At 28.3% G+C, this 21,002-nt stretch overlaps 1 protein-coding gene and 1 non-coding gene across 2 annotated transcripts; one reads left to right on the forward strand and one right to left on the reverse strand.

The window, feature by feature from the left end:
- Positions 1–3,010: 3,010 nt before the first annotated feature.
- LOC119680686 (protein goliath) lies at positions 3,011–17,491 on the forward strand. The gene is made up of 7 exons (XM_038093626.1): positions 3,011–3,884; positions 5,979–6,111; positions 9,465–9,582; positions 10,933–11,084; positions 11,165–11,261; positions 16,578–16,934; positions 16,996–17,491. Exons 1-7 carry the CDS (start codon positions 3,323–3,325, stop codon positions 17,413–17,415), a joined length of 1,839 nt encoding a protein of 612 aa, XP_037949554.1. The 5' UTR covers positions 3,011–3,322; the 3' UTR covers positions 17,416–17,491.
- Positions 7,999–8,070, reverse strand: Trnaa-cgc. Its single transcript has one exon. It is a non-coding gene; the product is annotated as a tRNA-Ala (tRNA).
- Positions 17,492–21,002: the final 3,511 nt, after the last annotated feature.

Here is a 21,002-nt window from a genome sequence, read left to right on the forward strand (position 1 = left end):
TTAAATGTATAGTTTTTCAAATTCATTTAAATCTAACTTAGATTACTAAATTCATTTAAATCTAACTTAAATAACTTAACTTACAATCTTTAATAATGCAAATACCATATTACCATATCATCGATCCATAAATACTTAACACTTATATAAATGCGACTTCCTTAAAAATAAGGATACTTATTGATATAGAATAACTCCGTACATTCTGTGATACATAAAATACTAAAAGTAATATTAAAATGGGAAAACCGTGTTTGTGGTTGAAATTTAAAATACTAATAGCGTTCCACTCGTATAAAACTTAAAGGAAATCATTTCAAAATAACCACAATTTGCAAGTATTCAAAGTATTAATCCCACACACTTTTTTATACACCCTGTATAACATGTTTTATTTATTTACTCATAAAGTAAGCCTTAAAACCAGTTCAAACTCAAAGTCAGCTGCAGTTCCAAACTGAATGAAATACGATGTGTGGAACTATGCACTATGAAATGTTGGCCTTTAGGTGGACGACTGTGGGTTGAAATAAACTTTAAATTTTTGTTTGCAGTTGAATTGCATACAACTGCATTCAACTGCAGGCAGTCAACTGCAAAGTGTCAACTTTTATGACATTTCATTACAAATTTTATATTCTCTTCGCTTTTCATTGAAACAGTGTACTTTGCGATATTATTGACCATGAAACCACAATAAATGCAGTTAATTATCGTCGTTGTCATTGCAGCAATCATAACGATTTTTCTTTACAAAGATATAGATATTAAGTGATTATGTCTACCATTTCAGCATTTAGATATTGTCATATAAAGAATGCCTTGAATATAGCAGGTTTGACTGCATATCATGGCTCTAAAGCTTTATTTGCATGGAATCAACGTCATGCAAATGACAATGGTAACCACCGATTTTGCGCATGGCTGTGTGGGTGTGGTGCAATGAACTTTCTTTTTGTGTGTAACAAGTTTTATAGTAAAACATATATATATAAAATTTTTGATGACATTTATTATACAACCGTAACCGTACGAGTGGCAGTGCAACGCGTGAATAAGGAGAAATAAACGCCTCTGGCGCATTAGTCGACAAACATGAAAATTCTTCTCGATTTAGTCAGGTTTTCATTCAATATTTAGTAAGAAGCGCTACTTAGTTATTCCGTACCCAGGTGCTATGAAAACTCACATCACCATCAACTAATTTTAAAATAATAGTTTCAAATTAGATTAAAACATTATCGATAGTATAAACTAAAATTGTTTAGTTATGATATTTATGCCATATCTTAATAAAGCATTTCTATTCATCTTTAAGATCAATCGTCATCCACCCTTTTCTTTTTTTTTTTTTTAATTTTTTAATAATAAATATTTTTAATTTATTTTTTTAACAGTTAGGGTTAAGTCAACTTGGCTAGCTAATCTATCCTTGGATATATTCTAACCGTAATCTGTGCATTGAGGTTGATATCAATGTAGATTTGTAGTAGGCAGCATGTATGATATCTACCTTTTTTGCGAAACTAAGAAGTACTTAAACTATTCTGTTCTATTCCTGACGCGTACGTCAACTTCCTGAAATTAATCCATTTTAAGCATATATGCATCAAGGCAGGACATAAAATTAGAAATGTTTTAAGTTCTCTTTTATTGTTGGCTCGCTTTGGCGAAAATAAACTGTGACCCATCAGCTCACTTATGACTGTTATAAGAGTTCTGCAACCTTTCAAGAACATCACTAGTATAAATTGGGTGCACTTATCTTTACACTTCTTTTAAAATTTGACAGCAATGCCACACTGATTCGCCGCACTTTTATTCCTGCTTTTTCATATACTCATTCCAGATCTGTTCATATGCACTTTATGAACACATCTTTTCTAGAGTTCCTTGAGAATCATTTCCATTACTTAGTTTATCTTCTATGACATTTACATGAACATACAGTTAAGAGTTCCGAATAGTTGATAAACGATCAATAATAGAATATTAATTATATTATCAGACAGTAATAGAATATTAATTCTCTTATCGGTTAATAATAAAATAGGGTATGACAGCCCTGACAGCATTTGAAGATCTTATACGTATTTTCAAGCTTTATGTAATTCATTCTAAATGGATAATCAATGTACGTTGTCGATGACCACACGAATATGTGTCGCCCAATATTTGGAGGAATGACTTCTACCATTTAACTGCTCCACAAAACGTGTCGTGTTAATCTGGTCTATGCGTGAGAGATTCGCATTGAGTCTTGTCTGTTGTTTAAAAATGGTACTGTTTAATGTAGATTTAGTGAGGTTTAGTAGAATGGAGAATAGAATTGAATAAATTATATTTGGAAAGACAGTGCCAATACACAAGCAATTCGGCACAAGTTTTGCCTATTTAAAATGGTGACATTTACATGGAATTGTTATGTTTAGTAGAATAGACGTAGGAATGTAGGAAATGGTTAGTAAGGTGATGCTACTAGAAATATATATAAAAGTTTTTTCTCTTATTCAATTTTTTTTATGTTATTGTAATACCTTAAAAAGGTCTGTATTATTTGTGCTTCAATTTAACGTAAACAGTTAAACACTATTGAAAAAGTTCAATAATTTATCTTATTAAAAAAATATATACTAATACTTGATAAATATGGGTAATAAAGCTGATGTGTTATTTGTTGGATATTTGTTGTTAAAAAACAAATCGGTATAGGTAAATCTAATCTTCTGAAAGATTATTTCCCTTTTCTCTTGCATGACTTGAAAATCTAACGAAAAAAAACTACAATTTATGAAATTTTGCGTCTTCTAAATGAAAAGGAATCAGAAAAGCACCGCACACTTTTAAATTTTTTACAAACAAATTTCGAAATCTTATCATAAATGTTTTAAAATGTCATATCTTTGAACACAAACACAGACCAATACACATGCAATATATTTTATTTTTGCAAATATCAAATTGATTTTCAGCAAAAACTGAATATTTTTTATTTTCATTTTCAGAAACGTTGCTACATTGAAAAACGAAAGGTGAAAAACTCTTACGAAACGTGAGCAGTCAACGGCACAAGAAAATAATAAAAAAAAATTAACAAATTCACTTATCAATGTTGAGAGAAAACAAAAGCTTAAATGCAAAAATATCTCAAAATAAATTTTCACAAAAAAATCTTTCGTTGAAATATTTTATAAAACAACTGAATCGATAAAAAGATTGCTGGATACAAAAAGCAACAACACAAAGTGCCGATTTCGAGTGCAACAAATTTTAAATCGAGAAAATTTTTAACCCAAACGCTTAATAAAGAGGATACATCGAAATGTGTTCAAAGGAGTTATTCCTGTTTGTTTGTTTAGTTGGTCTGCTCGGTGGCCTCAGACTAACCTCAACAACGACAACCACCACATTTGTAGCTGCGATGTCAATTGGCAATCAGGACATAGAACGCTATTTTCGTTCAGTGAATGCTTCACAGTCATTAGCCGTGATGACCGAAGATCGCATTGCTATGGATACATATACATTTGCCTTCATCAATTACACCTATTACGGCGATGATCACATTAAGCACGAGGTGCAATATGCAGAAGAGAAGGCACGTTATGGTGAGGGTAGAATTCTGTCTGTCAAAGGTAAATTAGTGCACGTTACCGATGCGAATGATTTCACTGATGACTATGCATGCTCACCAAATATTTTGGGCACACTCGGTAATCCAACACCATCGTCTGGTGTGTCATGGATTGCTTTAGTGCGTCGCGGTCGTTGTACTTTCGAGGAGAAGGTGAAGAATGTGCACTACAAGGGCGCAGCAGGCGTTATTGTGTACAATGATAAGACAGTTCCAAACCTGGAAAAAATGCAAATAAAGGGCAAAACTCGTAAGTCGATTAATAAATTTTAATTAAAGAACATATGTGCGTATAGACTTCCAATTTTGTGTGAAAATTAAATTATAAATGAATAAGCGTTTTAATAATTTTATAACTTGTGTTACTACTTTCCACTACATTGAAATATTGAAATATGTTCAACAAGTTATTTCTTGAATACTTTTAAGAACAAAAATAAAACAAATTTAATGTTTATTTATCAGAAAATGAAAAATTTTTTAAATTTTTTAATCTCAGACAATCAAAAAAAAATTAATGGAAGCGAAGAAGATATTTTTTTCAACAATAGATTAATTTTATATAATTTTATTATAATATAATTGCTTTTTTATTATTATCTATTTTTATTATTTGATAATTATATTACCATTAAAAATAGAACGAATAGTTTAATGATTTTGCACCCCTCTGGGTTCCAACTAACAGAGAAGAGAAATTATTTATACCAACTGTGAAAATATTTCAAGAATTTCAAGATTTAAGTAATTAATTTTTATTTTATTATTTTTATTTATTTTATTTACTATTTATATATATCATTGTATTATAATACAATATATTATACAGCTGTCAAATAATATTTTTCATAATAGTTTTTAAACTGTTTAAGTCAAGTTCTGCCAACTTTATACCCAAAGCAAAATTAAGCGACCCTCCATTTTGTAATGGATCCAGTCTAGAATTTAGTTATATTTATATATATATAAATAAATTAAAATTTAAATTAAAATAGAATCTTAAAATATTAATTACCCGATAAAACACTACACGTGACAGCTTGATCAATATTAAAACAAATATATTTTAGGGTAATAAAATTCTTATTGATTATACGAGGGTCGTTTTTTAAGTATAAATTAAAAACAAATTCATTTATTTTTATTACTTTTGTGATTATAATTATTAGTTAACTATACTTTTCTTAACTTTAAGAAAACCTCATTTTGTAAAGTATCTAAGCCTGATTTTTCCTCTTGGTTTTAAAGAGGGTTTCTTAATAGCTCTATATCTTTAAAAGGAAAATTCTAAAGGATCACCTTCATATTTTTTAAATAATTAAGGCTTAAGTAAATAGTTCTTGTACTAGCGATGCATGAAGAGTGTGCAATGAAAATTATTGACTAATAATTATTAATTTCTTTTTATCAAAAAGTGCTGACATTGTAAAAGAGATGTGTGCAGAGTAATTTTAGAATGCAGAAAAGAATATGAAACTAAGATATATGACAGTAAATCTTTGTATAATTATGTTACATGACCAAATGAAAGTGACCGTTTCTATGTTGGATAGAATAAGAATGCAATCATTGCTTTTGTTGGTAGCAGTTACTAAGACTTTGATAGACATAAAGTTCCAATTAATTTTTAATTTTGTGTATAAATCAAAGCAGTTTTTTAATCATGCTTGCAAAATGAATAGTTGAGTAGCTCTAACCTTCTTAGGGACTTATTTATATACTCAGTTGTCAATAAATCCATAAATTAATTTAATCACAGTTAAGAAAATCTGTATATTTTTAATTTAATCGAACACGGTTCCAGTGAATATGCCCGCAAGTTCAACCATGTTTGAAGCTCTTATGACTATTCGATGTTAAGAATCTTGTATACTGATTTTCTACAGATCTTCTTAATAAAGATTACCAAATATTTATAACAAATTTAGTTATATGATTTCTTTAAAATATTTCTCTAAAAATACTTTAATGATTTCAGTTCAAAGCAATTCATATTAAAGTAGCATTTTAGAATTACTTCGAAACTAATAAATGCGATTATTTTCCTTAAGTTATAAAATATTAATTAAAATCTCATTATCTAAACGATGTCAAAAAATTTTTAAGTATATAGTACAAACCATGATTTGTAATAATTTTATAACACCGAAAGAAGATATCAAAATATTTTGATGAGTATATGAGTTTATTATTATGAATATATTGTTTGAATTTCACAACACATGGTACATGTCCCTCGTACATAAATGCATAAATTTACATTTATCTATTTTAGACTATTTTTGGTTTTTAATTACTAAAAGCTTTATCAACAAAAACTAATTTAAAATTATTTTTCGTTCAGGTAATATAACTGCTGTGATAACTTATCTAGAACTCGGAGCAAGTATGGCTGATATTGTTGATCGAGGTTTTGATATGGAAGCTGCCATTATTGAAGGCAAAAGTGGCATGCGGCCTATTAACACTTTAAATAGGTGAGTAATATTAAAAAATTTCAATTCATTATATATTGATAACTTCAATAAATTTATATTATTTTTTATTTGGATTTTATTATTATTAAACATTCAAAAATTGTTTTAGTGTTGAAATAAACTACTTAACGAATTAACTATAGTCATATAGGCTTCATGAGAAACTTCAACATATTTCTTGTCTTAAGAACTAAAAAATAAAGTATTTCATAACAAGCATAGATTGTAAACATAGGTTTGCCATTATGCTTTATTTAACTACTAGCAAGTCAAAAGAATGAAGGTTTCCAAATCTTTTAAAGCATAATTCTCTATATCCTGCTAAGTGTTGATTTTGTTGAATGCTTTTCTGAATCCGCTCAATATAATTGTATGACATATTTTATCATTGGTATGCCCCACCAGGTAAATTCATATCTTTTAATCTGAACTTGAATATAAACTTGTTTTATTATTGTAGCAACTTTTCATTTGATATAATTCTGGGTTACCATATATTCAATATATTATATAGATAGCAAATGAAAAACCACTCAATTTTGTTTTTTGATATTTCTGACAAATTGTGCTATTTGAATTCTGCACTGTAAAGCGTCAACAGTGCAAGAGCCAATAATAGTAATGCTTACTAGATAACTGAAACTATTGTTGTTTTCAATCACAGTACTTTTATATTGCTTTTTAAAAGACTTTGGGTATATTTACAAGATTAAATGGTACATTTGCAATATTTATTAATAATAATATACTCAGAGTTATTTAATCTGAGAACTTTATGGATTCTTATATTGTTACTGTTCTTTTATATTCCATTCCATATACCCCAGTTTTTTTAAACGATTTGTATATCTCAGTTGCAATTGTGCTTCTATTTTTGAGACCTCTCCTGCAATTTCCAATTACATTGCAGTAAATGGTAGTACATTATAAACTACTTTTTTGTATCGACCTTCTCACTTTCACAGTTATTTTCTATTTGTGCATCTGCTATATTTTAAATACTCACAATTACATTTATAAATATGTGTGTTTCCCAAATTACACATACACTTCAACATTAACTACCATTTTTATAGTTTTTAATCAGTGTAAAATAATCTCGCTGACACATTAATTACACAGATTACACAAAAATTTGTTTGGATTCATGCTGCGCTACTGCACGTGAGTATCGGTAAACAGCTAATAAAATATGGACAGCAAAATAAACAAACACAATGTTGGCAATTATTTCAGCAAAATTACAATTTTGTGATTAAATAAAGAAGTTCGTTAACTTTGTGCGTAATTTTTAGGTGATTTAACGAGTTTCATTTAAACACAAAGAAATTTAATTCAGTTTTATTTAAATTTTAAAATTGTGTTGGTTAAAATTTTCCTGAATTTCCTGCTTAATATCAAGTTAATTTTAAATTACCATATACCATTATTATTCTCAATATTTACTCTTTAGTTTATTATTAAGTAAAAACGTACTTGGCCCTGTTTGAACGATTTGCATTCAAAAGAACAAATTTGTTTGGACTATAAAATATCATCAGAGCATTGACATTTCCATTTGCCTTACATGAGATGAAATCGTTAATCGTTGCCTATACTTGAATGTATTTTTGTTCGTATTTTGTTCATATATTTACGTTCAGTGCACTGAACTTATAAGCAGGCACAGATTAATTTTAATTTACCCAATTCTTTTTGTCAATAAAAAACAAAAAAAACTTTTTTGTAAACTGAACGCTTCAATATATCAAGCAATTACCTTCAAATAAAATTGAACAATGTTTTTTATGGCAGTAATTTGAATAAAATAAAGCATTAGAAAGTTATTACACATTTTTGAAATAAATTTTTTTAATTATAAATTTAAAAAATTTTGTCTGTGGACGCTGGAGATGCCGGGGTTTGAACCCGGGACTTCTCACATGCGAAGCGAGCGCTCTACCACTGAGCTACATCCCCTTGAATCAGCTGCGTGGCTAAAGTTGTACTAATGCATGTGATTACAGAAAATTATCTAGGGTTGCCAAGCATTTATATTGCGCCAATTAAAAGTGTTTACAAAAAATTTAAGCTCATTAATATCATGCATAATACAATAACTCTTTTAAGTATCTAATTGAAAAATTCGACTACGTTGAGTAGAAAAAACAGTTCAGCTTTTTTAATTTCAATTAAATTAATTAATTTTTGAAATGTGTTTGGTTAAATATAGTACCTTATTATATACCATTATAACAATATTTATAAATTAATAAATAATTATTTTTTGCATACTTTAACTCTTAAGTATCTAATTGAAAACTTTCAGTACACTTTTTATTGAGGCAAAACTGTTCAGCTTTTTGATTTCAATTGAATTCATGAAATTGAAAAATGTGGTTAGATTAAATACAATATATTATTATAACAATATTAATAAATTAATAAATAATTGTGTAATTTAGTTCATAATATTAAATTCTTTAAAAATGTGTATTAAGAATTTATATAAAATTCTATAATATTGTATATAAATAATCAAATTTATGATTTTTTAGTTTTAATAAGAAAAAATATACAATAACTTTGATCGTGCGTTCAAACTGAAGATTCTATCATAATAAATACCACTGAATATAATAATTGCCTTTAATATGATATAATGATATTATGATATAAATTGTTATAAATGCAATGTTGCATTTGCTGTTGAATCATAATATGAGATTTATTACATTTAAATCACAGAGTTGTTATTCACTTTTAGTTTCAAACTATTTAATGATGTTATTAAACAAACTCAAGGGCACAATAGACCCGACGGTCGCAGTGCCACATCCCCTTACAGTAATTAAACAAACCCAATCATAACACGAGATTTATTACAAATAAATCGCAGGGCTGAATACTACACTGAACATAACAGACTATTCGGCTTGAGATTACTCAACAGATCGAATCATAATATAAGATTTATAGAATCACTAGAGCTTATTAAATGCTTATTTCGATCAAATTTTTGGATGCACTAGCTTTTATCTGCTTTGAAGTCTTAATAAATAATATCTTAATAAAGAATATAGAATATGAAATAAGGATATAATAAAGAATATAAAGAATACTGTAATACAAGAGTATCCAACTTCTTGAAAATAATAGTTAAATGATTGTTATAAATTTTTAGTTTACCGCACTGATATATTCAAAACTACGTTTACGTTATTCATGTATTGGATTTTTAATACAATGGTACTACCATTTATATTAAAAACAAAACTATAAACTATTACGTATTGCAAGTTATATTAAACAATTGCATGATATTACATATTTGATATATAATATTTAAAAAAATTTACTTTTTTTCGTTTTAGAACTTCTGTGTTATTTGTTTCAATTTCATTTATTGTACTTATGGTTGTATCTCTGGTTTGGCTGATCTTCTACTACATACAGAGGTTTAGATATCTACAAACAAAAGACCAACAATCGGTAAGTAAATATGCAGTTTATATATGCCATTGAGATGTTTGCTAGACCTGATAGACTATATAGACAAGAAATAATCTCCAAATTTCTATTTCTTAAATTTGTGAGACAGAATGGTGACGTATTAGACAATTTCTTATTTTTATTCATCCTTGTAGGTTTGAGGTTTGATCCTTGAAATTCAAGTTGTTAAGCCTTTATCTGGTAAAGCGAAACGGTGACATAATAAGTGCTCAATTGTTTCGTATATTCTACCTTCCTAACAGTTTCTACAAAAATTTCTATTCGTGGCACCTATCCTTGTCACCTACATACCTGTCATTCAATGACATATTAAAACAGACATTATTAGATTATCATTACTTTTTGTTAAACTTGGTATAGTACCTGTTTTGTGATATACTTCTGGACAGTCTTTTTTTGAAGGTAGTTATTTTTTTTTTAAGATGTTTAAAACAGACAATCAATAATTTGCAATATTATTGTGTTATGAGAAAGAATAATGTAGTTTTTGAATAAGTCATTATTGCTACAATTTTCCACAATATCAGTGTGACCCTATAAAATGTAACTATATTAAATATATAATGCTTGCTTCACTCTTTTTATTCAGAGCTGATTGGCACAATATTAATAATCTGAAGCTTGTCTTAACACCTTTGAGTCCGCGAGAGCATCGTTATACAATATTTTGTTAGACCTTTCCATTATAGCTGTACAATAATTGGACTTAACTTCAACTTAGAAAACATTCTAATAGTCTGGTAGTTTGAAGCTAAAATAGCTATCAAATAAAATAGCTATCCTAGAATACGCGACCCTCACATTTTTTTTTTTAATATTGAGTAATGCGTATACACATGTATAGACTGGCTCGCCACTATTTGACTGAACAAAGTGCCAACTTCGCCTAGTCGTGAAAAAAATTTTGTATTTGTTGTAGAAAATTGTGGCTGTTGTAATCTACCATAATCGGTATTTATTGTTACACCTGTGAACATAGCTAAATAATTGCTTAGTGCCCCAATTTCTATATCCCTATATTTTGGTGTAGTTGAGTCAATCAGCAGACATAGCAATACAATGAAAATTGTAACAGCAAGAGGTCCAGAATTGTGTAAAAACCTTTTGAAGGTGCTGTTTTCATGATCACCGATAGAAGATACATATAATATATACATATACTACATAGAATATATGATGTCCCGTACACTGAAGTATGAACATTTGGTCAAACTAGCATATCAGTGAGACATGAAATACTTTTAAAACACACTATATTTTACTATACTGTTTATTTATAATATTGTAAAACTTAAATGTATAATAAAATAATATATTTAATTATTTTAGCGCCACTTGTGTTCCGTTACCAAAAAAGCTATAATGAAAATTCCAACCAAAACTGGAAAAAGCAGCGATGAGAAAGATATTGACAGCGATTGTTGCGCTATCTGCATTGAAGCTTACAAAGCCTCTGACTGTATTCGAGTACTACCTTGCAAGTAAGTATTTAATAATACTTCAACTATTAATTATGAATAATTAAATTACATAAACATTTTTTTGTTTCTTTTCGTATTAGGCATGAGTTTCATAAAAACTGTATCGATCCTTGGTTAATTGAACATCGTACTTGCCCGATGTGCAAGTTGGATGTACTTAAGTATTACGGTTATGTGGTGGGTGATCAAATACATTCAACACCAAGTCCACAGCATATTCCGCCAAATGTTGCGCCTCTAGAAGATAATGAAGTGCCAGTTCTTGTGGTTGCAATAGCGCCACATACTACAGCAGTAGTTACGCCAAATAACCTAATACAACAGCAAGATCATCAGCAAGATATTATTAATAGTAGTAACAGTAGAAGTAGCAGCAGTAGTAGTAGTAGATATAACAGTAGTAGTAGCAACAGTGGAAATAGTAACAATAGCCATAGTAATAATATAATAAGTGAACATAGTTGTAATTATCATTTGAGTAGCAATACTAATTACAATGGACAAAGCCATAACCAAATTCAACCTATCACAACAACATCTGGTGGTAGTAGGTGTGGTGGCCGTGATGGCCATGATGGCCGCGATGGCAACCGACGTAACTCAGCACCACCGATAGTGTTGCAGGTCTCCACTGCCAGTCGTCAAGTGACTGATGTTTGAATTATACACTTTTCAGTTACCCATCGTATGAGTCACTTTATGTATATGAATCATTTATGTTATATATTATATTGTGCTTTTAAATCGTATGTTTTCCTATTTTGTGTGCTAAGAACCGATTCGACTTTTTGTACATATTTTTTTAAAAAATTTATTGTAAATATATGAAACAGAAAGATTTATTTTGTTAATTTGTTTTCATAATACATGTAAATAATTATATACTATTATATACTCGTAAATACATATAAACACATTAACTGTTGTGTTATATTCATGTACTCGATATGTAAGCTAAATAATACTAAATGCGATATTGTTGATTTTACACAACATCCAAATACTTAAGAGTTTTAAGACTTATTTAATGTAAATTAGCTATAAAATTGTATGTATATTATGCTCAATGTAGTATGTGCTCACAAAGAGTTTGTACCCAAAATATGGAAGATGCAAAAGTAAAATATAATTCTTCATCACTTTAATATTTTTTGTAATATTCACATTAAAATATCGATAATAGATTGATGTTCAATAAGATATCAGCCCAAATATAGTAATTTTTTATATATTTTTATTTCAAAAAATATTAATTAAGGATTAATTATTAATTAAGGATTGTTAAATTCAAGAAATTTTTATATTAATTATATGTCATATTCACATCTTGATTGAAAACTTTTACTATCTTATATATATTTAACTGAGATATTTTATTGTTTTAGGTACATTTGCTAATGAGCGCATACTACATATAATGTAAAATAAACTTTATTATTAATAACGTTTGATGTAAATTAAAATCTAGTTAAATTACCAAATAATTCATTAAAAACATAAATACATAAACTTATAATTTTTTTTATTTTATATTCGTTATTACACTAAGTTTCCGAAAAAGGACAATATTACAAAAATTTTGATGTATATTTTTTTAATTAAATTATTTTTTGAGTAATGAGTAACCCTGCAGTCTAAGACTCTTGCTTGTGATTTAATAATTTGAAACCCAATATTATTTATTATAACTACTCGATCTAAAATTATCCCTAAAAATTCTAAACATTAAGATTTTTCACCAAATGAAACAAATTGAGTAAAAAGAAATTTAAATGAAAGCACAATTTCTATAACAAAAATTCCTTCATCTTCTGCAACTTCTTCGGTGCGATTCGTATTGTGAGCTAGAAATTTCTCTGATATATATATTTTCACATATATTTTCCAAAGTTATTTAATAACACTATTTTCAAAGTTACTCTTTTCAGTCATTTACTTAATTAGCGCAGTTACTTTTTCAGAAACTCTTCCTTTAATATCTTTAGAAAATACTAGCTTGTGGTACTTTAAACAGTTCTGAACTATAATAATTCAATATAGTTATACTTGTATACATATTCTCCGCATTTTATCTGCATAAGAGGATGAGGGTTTAGTAAAGTTTATTATCTTTAAGTTGTATATAACGCATTTCTAAAAATAATAAATTTTATTTCAATACTCTAATCAGAAGAGCATCTATAAACGAATTCGTCATCCTTATCTTTGTCCGCAAGAAAAACCTTTCAGATCAATAAAATTTAATTTGAAGACCTTACATTTGGCATTCATTTTAATTCTCAATATGATGTAAAGTGTATTATTATTTTACTACTCTATTCAACCATCAGATTCTGCAATTGACCCAAATCCTTTCTAAAAAATTTTTCATTCGAAGCTTTTGATGCCTCCAATATCAGTTAAATACCATTATTACCAGTGTGGTGAATGTTTTACTATATACCTATTGTTCTTTTTGGATTTTTGTGATAAACTTACTCTTCGTTAGATAGTGCCGAATCTATGGCAGATTTTAAAACATGCCTTCATTACCTTATAATTTAGGGCTGAAGGCAACAAGGGATGTACAATATTAATAAGACCTGTTTATAATTCCGGATATCCAGATAAAGCTAAATTACTGGCTACTATAAAGACCTTCTCAGCCGGACTTTTTTAAAACTCCATTCGTGTTAGAACTTTTGGAGACAGAAGAAGTTATCCCCAGCTGAATGTTTGTCTTTATGACACATAGTTGTGATATGCCCCTACTTTTATATATTCGATATTTGATGTCTTTATTCTATTACACTGGTAGTTTTCGGTAGTTTAAAAAGATAATAATGGACGGTTTTCTAGTTTTAAGGAGAGACAAATTCTGCATACTTATTTAGAGCTTATCACTTAAGAATTAAAGTCTCATTCTGAGTTCCACCTTCTTATAGCTCAACAGCCGTTCTTAGTGTTCTATCGATTTGTTTAGCAATATAACCAAAAACTTCTTGGTGTACTAGAAAGTGTCCAACTCTATTTTTCCAAGATTGTTTGATTACATTTCTTTTTTGATAAACTTTCTTCCCTTTTTTTATTTATATTTATCATTACCTTCTACTAATGGCCTGGTTTCGTGTTATTTTTTTCAAAGCTGTTATGGTAATTTTTTTTTTTGATTTTACTTTTTAATTTATATATCAAATTTTTTTTTTTTATTATTATTTTCAATCCATGAGCAGTCACAGAGAAAGCACTAAAACAACTGAAATAATATTAAAAAAATAAATACTTATTATAAAAAGATTTCAAAAATTTGAGGCAATTCGAAAGTCATAAATTAAACCTTCAAAAACTATTGACCAATAGGTACATTTAATCATGAGTGTCGCCAACAAATGTCTTTATAATTGAGTCGGATATAAAGTGCATGGAATGCAATTCAATAATGGCTTGTGATTATTTTATAATCCCTGCGACGAACTAAATTGTTCCGCATAAAACGTTTTCTAGAAATCGGCCAAGAAGTCTCACGTTTATCGATGTTGTGCTTATCTGATTAGTTTGATGTTTTTTGATAGTGGATGGAGCAGCATTGCCATGAGTAACACAATCATAAGATAGTTTATGTATATCTAATTATTTGCTTATAAAGCAGAAATTTTATAACCACACTTAACTTTCCTCGTGTTAATGGTTTTAGAACATTCATAGCAGTATAGGTTCAAGTCTTATAGGAAGAAGATCGGACTCTTTTTACTTTACCTACATATATACCTAGCAATATTCTCTTTTTATTTATTTATGGAATTTATTTTACACGCATGTTTTTAAATAGAAGCTTAGAACATAAAAAGCAAGACAACATCCAACAACATCTTTGTACTAAATGTAACCTTCTTTTACCGAAGCACACGATTTTCGGTCTTTAATTTCAGAAGGTAGTTCCATTAGCCACTTATAATCGAAAAAACAGTTGTTATAATATATAATATAAAAAAAAAAAAGTGAAGGTGATCACTATTTAGTTATGATCAATATTAATTATGATCAATAACTAAAATTTTATAATTTATAAATGAAAGAAAAGACAAAGACATTACATAAACTGTCAGAACATTCCATATCGATCAATCACATTTAAGGGGAGGAGCGGCCTTAGTTTTCCTCATGAAATATTAGTTCTGACATTTTTATAAGAGTATGATGATTAACCCATAAAGCCCACCTGACTATGTCCATATATTCATAATTATATTTTAAATCTGCAAATTCACTCAATTGGGTTCCCTAAAATATATACATATTATAATATTATTTTTATTAATTATTCATTTTTGTTTTTTTTTGGTATTAGTAATTTCTTTAAATTAACACATTTCAAAAATATAATAAATAACTATAATAAAATTTTATAAAAGGAAAAGCAATCAAAATTAAAGGTGCCAAATAATTATATTATAAATTCAATAATATAAATTGTCTGTAAATTAAAAATAGCATTTTAATAAATAATCTAAGCATGTTCACTAATATAAATATTAAAATTTGTATACGAGGGCAGATCTAAAATATTTAAAAGCGAACATGTTTAAAATTAAAATTGACATTTTGAATTTTTTCTAAATCATTTTCGTTTTTTTTCGTGCCCATTTAAATATAATAAATATACAATATATTAATATATAATATGTATAAAATATATATATAATATATGTGTATGTATAATATATGTAATTATAATTAAAGAGATAATAAAAGAAATTATGATAAATTGGGATCAAAGTAGTTCATGAAACACTCGCAAAATAAAGAAATTTTAGTATTAAGATAAAAGTGAACATGACTTAAGATTAAATTAATTGCAGTAATTTGATAAGTGAACTTCCAAAATTCAACAACTAAACGCACATTTAGTATAATTAATAAAAAAAATTTAAACAAAAATATAACTGCAAAGCAAACATTGAAAGACATCAACTTAGATAAAATAAGAAATTTACGTGTAGTTGACATTGAGTTAATATGAAACTGCTTTTTCCGTAGTTAACAATAAAAAAATTTATACAAAATATTACATAAATTAAAATTTATAAAATTCAATAAATAAAACGCAGATACATAATTATATAGTTGCTACCCACTGTTCTCTACTACAAAAATAGTTAAAGATACAATTTTGTTTTATTTTGCTGGAGTTCAAAATATTCATACTCATATTCGTGTTGACTTAAGATTAAAAATAAAAAAGAAAAAAATATTAAATATAAAATAAATTTTGAATTTTGAAAGTTAAAAGTTAAAAATTGTTTTCCCCTCGTTTTTCCCCTCAGTAAATGCTAAAGCTTCAAATGATATATATTATATTAATTTAATATTTAGAATAAAACAAAGGACCTGCTTCAGTGCTTGTTTGCTTTAAATTAACTGCTTTTACAACTCCCGAAGATTACACAAATCATACTCAAACTCAAACAAAAAATTAATCAATATTAATCAACTTAATCTTAATCTTAATAACAGTTTTTGGGCAGTGAAGAGAGTATTTTGGAATACGAACCAGATCGTTCAACAAATAATACTACAGGCACTGGAAACGCCAATGGTGCAACCGGTGGTCAAACACCATCTGCTGCACTTTCGGATCTCATTCGTAGTCGCGAATTTGTTCTAGATTTTCCACGGTTCTTTGTTGTGGATACCAGTGCAGCCAGCGCAACACGTGAGTCACTCTTTCTTGCACGTATGCCCGAACGTTCACAGTCTTCTTTGTCTTTGGCTCAAGCTAAAGATTGGATGTTCCAAATGTCGAATAAACTAGACCAGCAACATGGTTTGCGTTATATACAAAAAAACGGTGAACAGAGTGATATGCGAGAGGTTAGTGCTTGTATTTTTTTTTTTTGATATATGCTATAAACAATATATATATATTTTACAGAATCTGCTAGGTTTACGTGCAGAATCCGTTAAAAAGCGTCGTTCCCGTTCTGCAGATGGTCGATTCTCAAATGGTTTCATAGGACGTAAAGAATTTTTATTGCAACGCCAACAACAGCAGGAACAGAAACAACAACAACTGACCATAGCTACAGCATCCACAGCACGAAGCAGACGTAATAGTGAGATTTTGCGACAACTCACTGATTCTGCTTTTGCACAGTCAAAGCAACGTCAGAAGGAATTACTGACTGCTGCAGCAAACAAACGTGAATCACATCGTCACAGTGTTATATCACTCAAGGAGCTTAACCCAAGAGAAGCAACAAATGCTGAAGCAACTACTGCTGACGCAAGTGGCAACCCAAATTCAACAAGCATCACCATACAAATAAATGGTGAAGGTGTTGAATTGGATTAGTGAATCTCTTTTCGTTCATTAACATATACTTTATTTAACCTATGCTATTTATAATATGTTCTCTTTAAATTATTTTAATTTATTTATATCATTAATAACTTATAAATAATATAAAGTAAAAAATTATTTTTAATGCCATGTATAACAGTTTGTAAAACTGATTCAGCAAATTGTTAAAATAACAAACAATTTAGTTTGTTCATAAACCCATTATTATTAATAAAAACTCATAAAAGCATAAACAAAAAAATTATTCTCTTGAACCAAATAGTACATCTTTAAACCAGAAATTCGCAATAGTGAATGTGAATGAATAAGAAATTGTTTTCAAACATCCAGCAATCTATTGAATATTTATGAAAATTGCTGAGCAAATATCAGTACACAATAATATCGCTATTATTTGAATAATATCATTAAACTTATATTACTATCACATTATTATACTACCGTCCGCGCAATGTCTAAACTTGTAATAGCGCTATTGTGAACTTCGTCTTATTTCTATGATGTGAGTGATGTATAGACTAGTAATCAGTTTAATTCACAATAATAAATAATATTCACCATGGAATAATAATGTTCTTTGTATGAAGCCTGCTAGAATGCTATTGTAACTGATATTGTTGAATGAAAAGCAGGTATAGATAAAATTTTCCTATTTATGTAGTCACTGACTTGTTAAATAATATTCATATTTTTTGGGTCAAAAACTATAGACTTTATTAATAAAGGAATTGCAACAATGTTATTGTGAACTGGAATGTCATTATTTAAATGGTATATGGTTGGTGTAAAAGCTATTCACCGCTTCAATTCGCAATAATGATTGGTACTTATTCATTATGAAACAATAAAATCATTCATATAGAACCTGCAAAAATGCTATTGCAAATGCTAAAAAAATTCTTTTATATGAAATGCTAATGTTCCTTCAACCTCAGACAAATAATATACAGATTACGAATGCAGAACAAAAAAATGACTCTCTTTGATTTCATGGTAACCAGCTCAAGTAGCCAGCTAAAAGCACAATAAGCTTCGAAGTGTGGAACAATTAAAGTAAACAAAAACTGTGTATAACACAATGATCTTAAGTGTTCCAAACGTAAAATAGAGTCAATAAATGTGTGTATGAGAAGGTGTGTGATATAGTATAAAAATTGTTGCTATATTTTCGATTCATATTGTTAGTTTGGGTGCTTGTGTGATTTATTTGGTGACGATTTGCGATCTTGTGCCTCCATAGTTTTGCTACATCGAGACGAAAGGACAATCAGTGAAGTACAATTTTTGGGTTTTATATTTACAAAGTTTTGTGTTTTTTTGATTAAAAGTGAATAGAGAGAAAAGGACGTTCAATGGTAGTCAGACACGAAGAAAAGTTGTTTGGTCTTGAATGGACATAATGAATAAACGCATAATCTTTGCTTTGTCTGTGCTTCAACGGTACAGAAACTTCACAACCTATAATAGCGTTATTGTGAACTTTAACACTAGTTATATGGTAAGGTTGGTGTAAAGGATATTTATTGGTACAATTCACAATAATAAATGGTACTTAATTATGGAATATTGAACTCATTTATACAAAACCTGCAAGAATGCTGCAATTGTTAAAAACTTTGTTATTAATTGGAAGTCTGATAATGGACAGAATTTTTAAACCAGTATTGCTATCGTAATGTAAACATTATTTAGTTATAAAATTAATTAATATAAGGACTGAAACTACTCTTAGAGAACATAATAAATCAAAATTCTATTTATATCACAGAATCTGTTGGAAATTATGTGTTGAATCTGTTAAAAAACGTCATGGTCGATTCTTATATAGTTTCATAAGAAGTACAGAATACTTATTGCGGTGCCAACAATGGAATGCAATACTAACGAGATATTTTTCATATATTTCAGCTACTCTCACTTATATAATAATTTTTTTATCTACACTAATATTTCTGATACCATCTATCATCATTCAATAAATATTCTAATAAAAACATTTATAATATAAACATATATATATATATATATATATATATATAAATACATAAATCAAACAAGTTTTTTTCCATTAATTATTTTGTTCAGTTTAATTATTATTCACTTTTCATACACAGTATCATCACAAACAATATCAGCACTTGATTACTACAATGACAACAATTTCCGTACAAAATTTTTGTTGGCACACTTTTGATTCCAAATTAAAATCAGGATAAATTTGTTATGAACTCTTCATTCAAAAAACATCACATACACTCTTACATATATAAAATGCAATCCATGCAATTCATGCAGAAACAAATGTGCTAACAGAACAAAAACTCCGAAATTGCTGTGCCTGAAGCTAAATTAGTTTTCAACTGGAACCGCCTACATGCGAACCACCAAAAATACGTTTGCATATGAAAAAATTATAACAAAACATTAAAAATAAATTTAGCAAAAACAAAAAATTTACGAATTTCAAATTGAGTCTCATGATCTGAATATAAAGACTGAAAAGCAAATGCCGCTCAGGTTCAGATTTTTCAAAGCCGAAAAGTTAAACTCATTTGAGAGTCTGAAAGCAAGTGGCAGCTTTCCATTTTTGAAATCATCTCAAAACAGCAGGGACTCCTCCAACTGATAATGTGTGCAACATTCAGCTTTGGTGGGTTGGTGGCATTATAGCCAGGTATTGTAGCAACAAAATAAACCATTCCGCAAAGAAACACAAAAGCTTAAGAAAATCAAATTTCAACAAAATTGGAGGAATTCCATTAAGGATTATAAAATCACTTGAAGTTTGCAGCAATCTGCTTTTATTTAATTCTTTACGTTTAAAAAAGTGACTAAAAGTGAATCTTTAGTCAAAAATTAATCTATTGCTCCTGCTTGACCAATAAGTACAGTGGAACAGATCCAGATTTTATGTGTTCAAATTTCAACAAAAAAAAATGTATTTTTTTTTTGTCCCGGTTTGTATATTATTCTAAATATTATAAAGAAATATATTTAAATAAAAACTAAAATTTTATCAATTAGGTTTAAACAAAAATTTTAGTTTATATAAATACATATAGATACATATCTATATAAAGATTATATAGATGTATAGATTTACACAGATATTTTGGCCCATCTTCAATGTTATTGATTTACAAAAGTATACACAACTAATGATATAAGTGGAATATTAACGTTATCATACTATAATAATTTATTTTATCTTTACCATAGAATCAGTATTACTTAATAAGCTTTATGTAATTATTTAATTTTTATTTCTATAAGGAGTACGTGATTTCTAAAAAGAATTTTCCTATTATTTCTACTGAGTGTCATTGCTCTTTATTCAGTAATCAAAGGTGATGTTACAGCTGCCTTTGCGGGTACCAAAAAAAGAAGTCTGTGAATATGGACGTAGCGGTATATGTCGGTTTATGGTAGAAATGTGCGTCGCACGAATGCCGAGCTAGTTGATAATTTTGAATCTATCAAGTATTTCATCTACCTTGGCACCGCCGTAACAAATACGAACGATCAAACGTAGAATCGCAATTGCACCTATAAGTACTACTATGGGCTCCGTAGGCAAT

The sequence above is a fragment of the Teleopsis dalmanni genome, chromosome 2, assembly GCF_002237135.1.
Source record: "Teleopsis dalmanni isolate 2A chromosome 2, ASM223713v2, whole genome shotgun sequence".
Taxonomy (NCBI): Eukaryota; Metazoa; Arthropoda; class Insecta; order Diptera; family Diopsidae; genus Teleopsis; species Teleopsis dalmanni.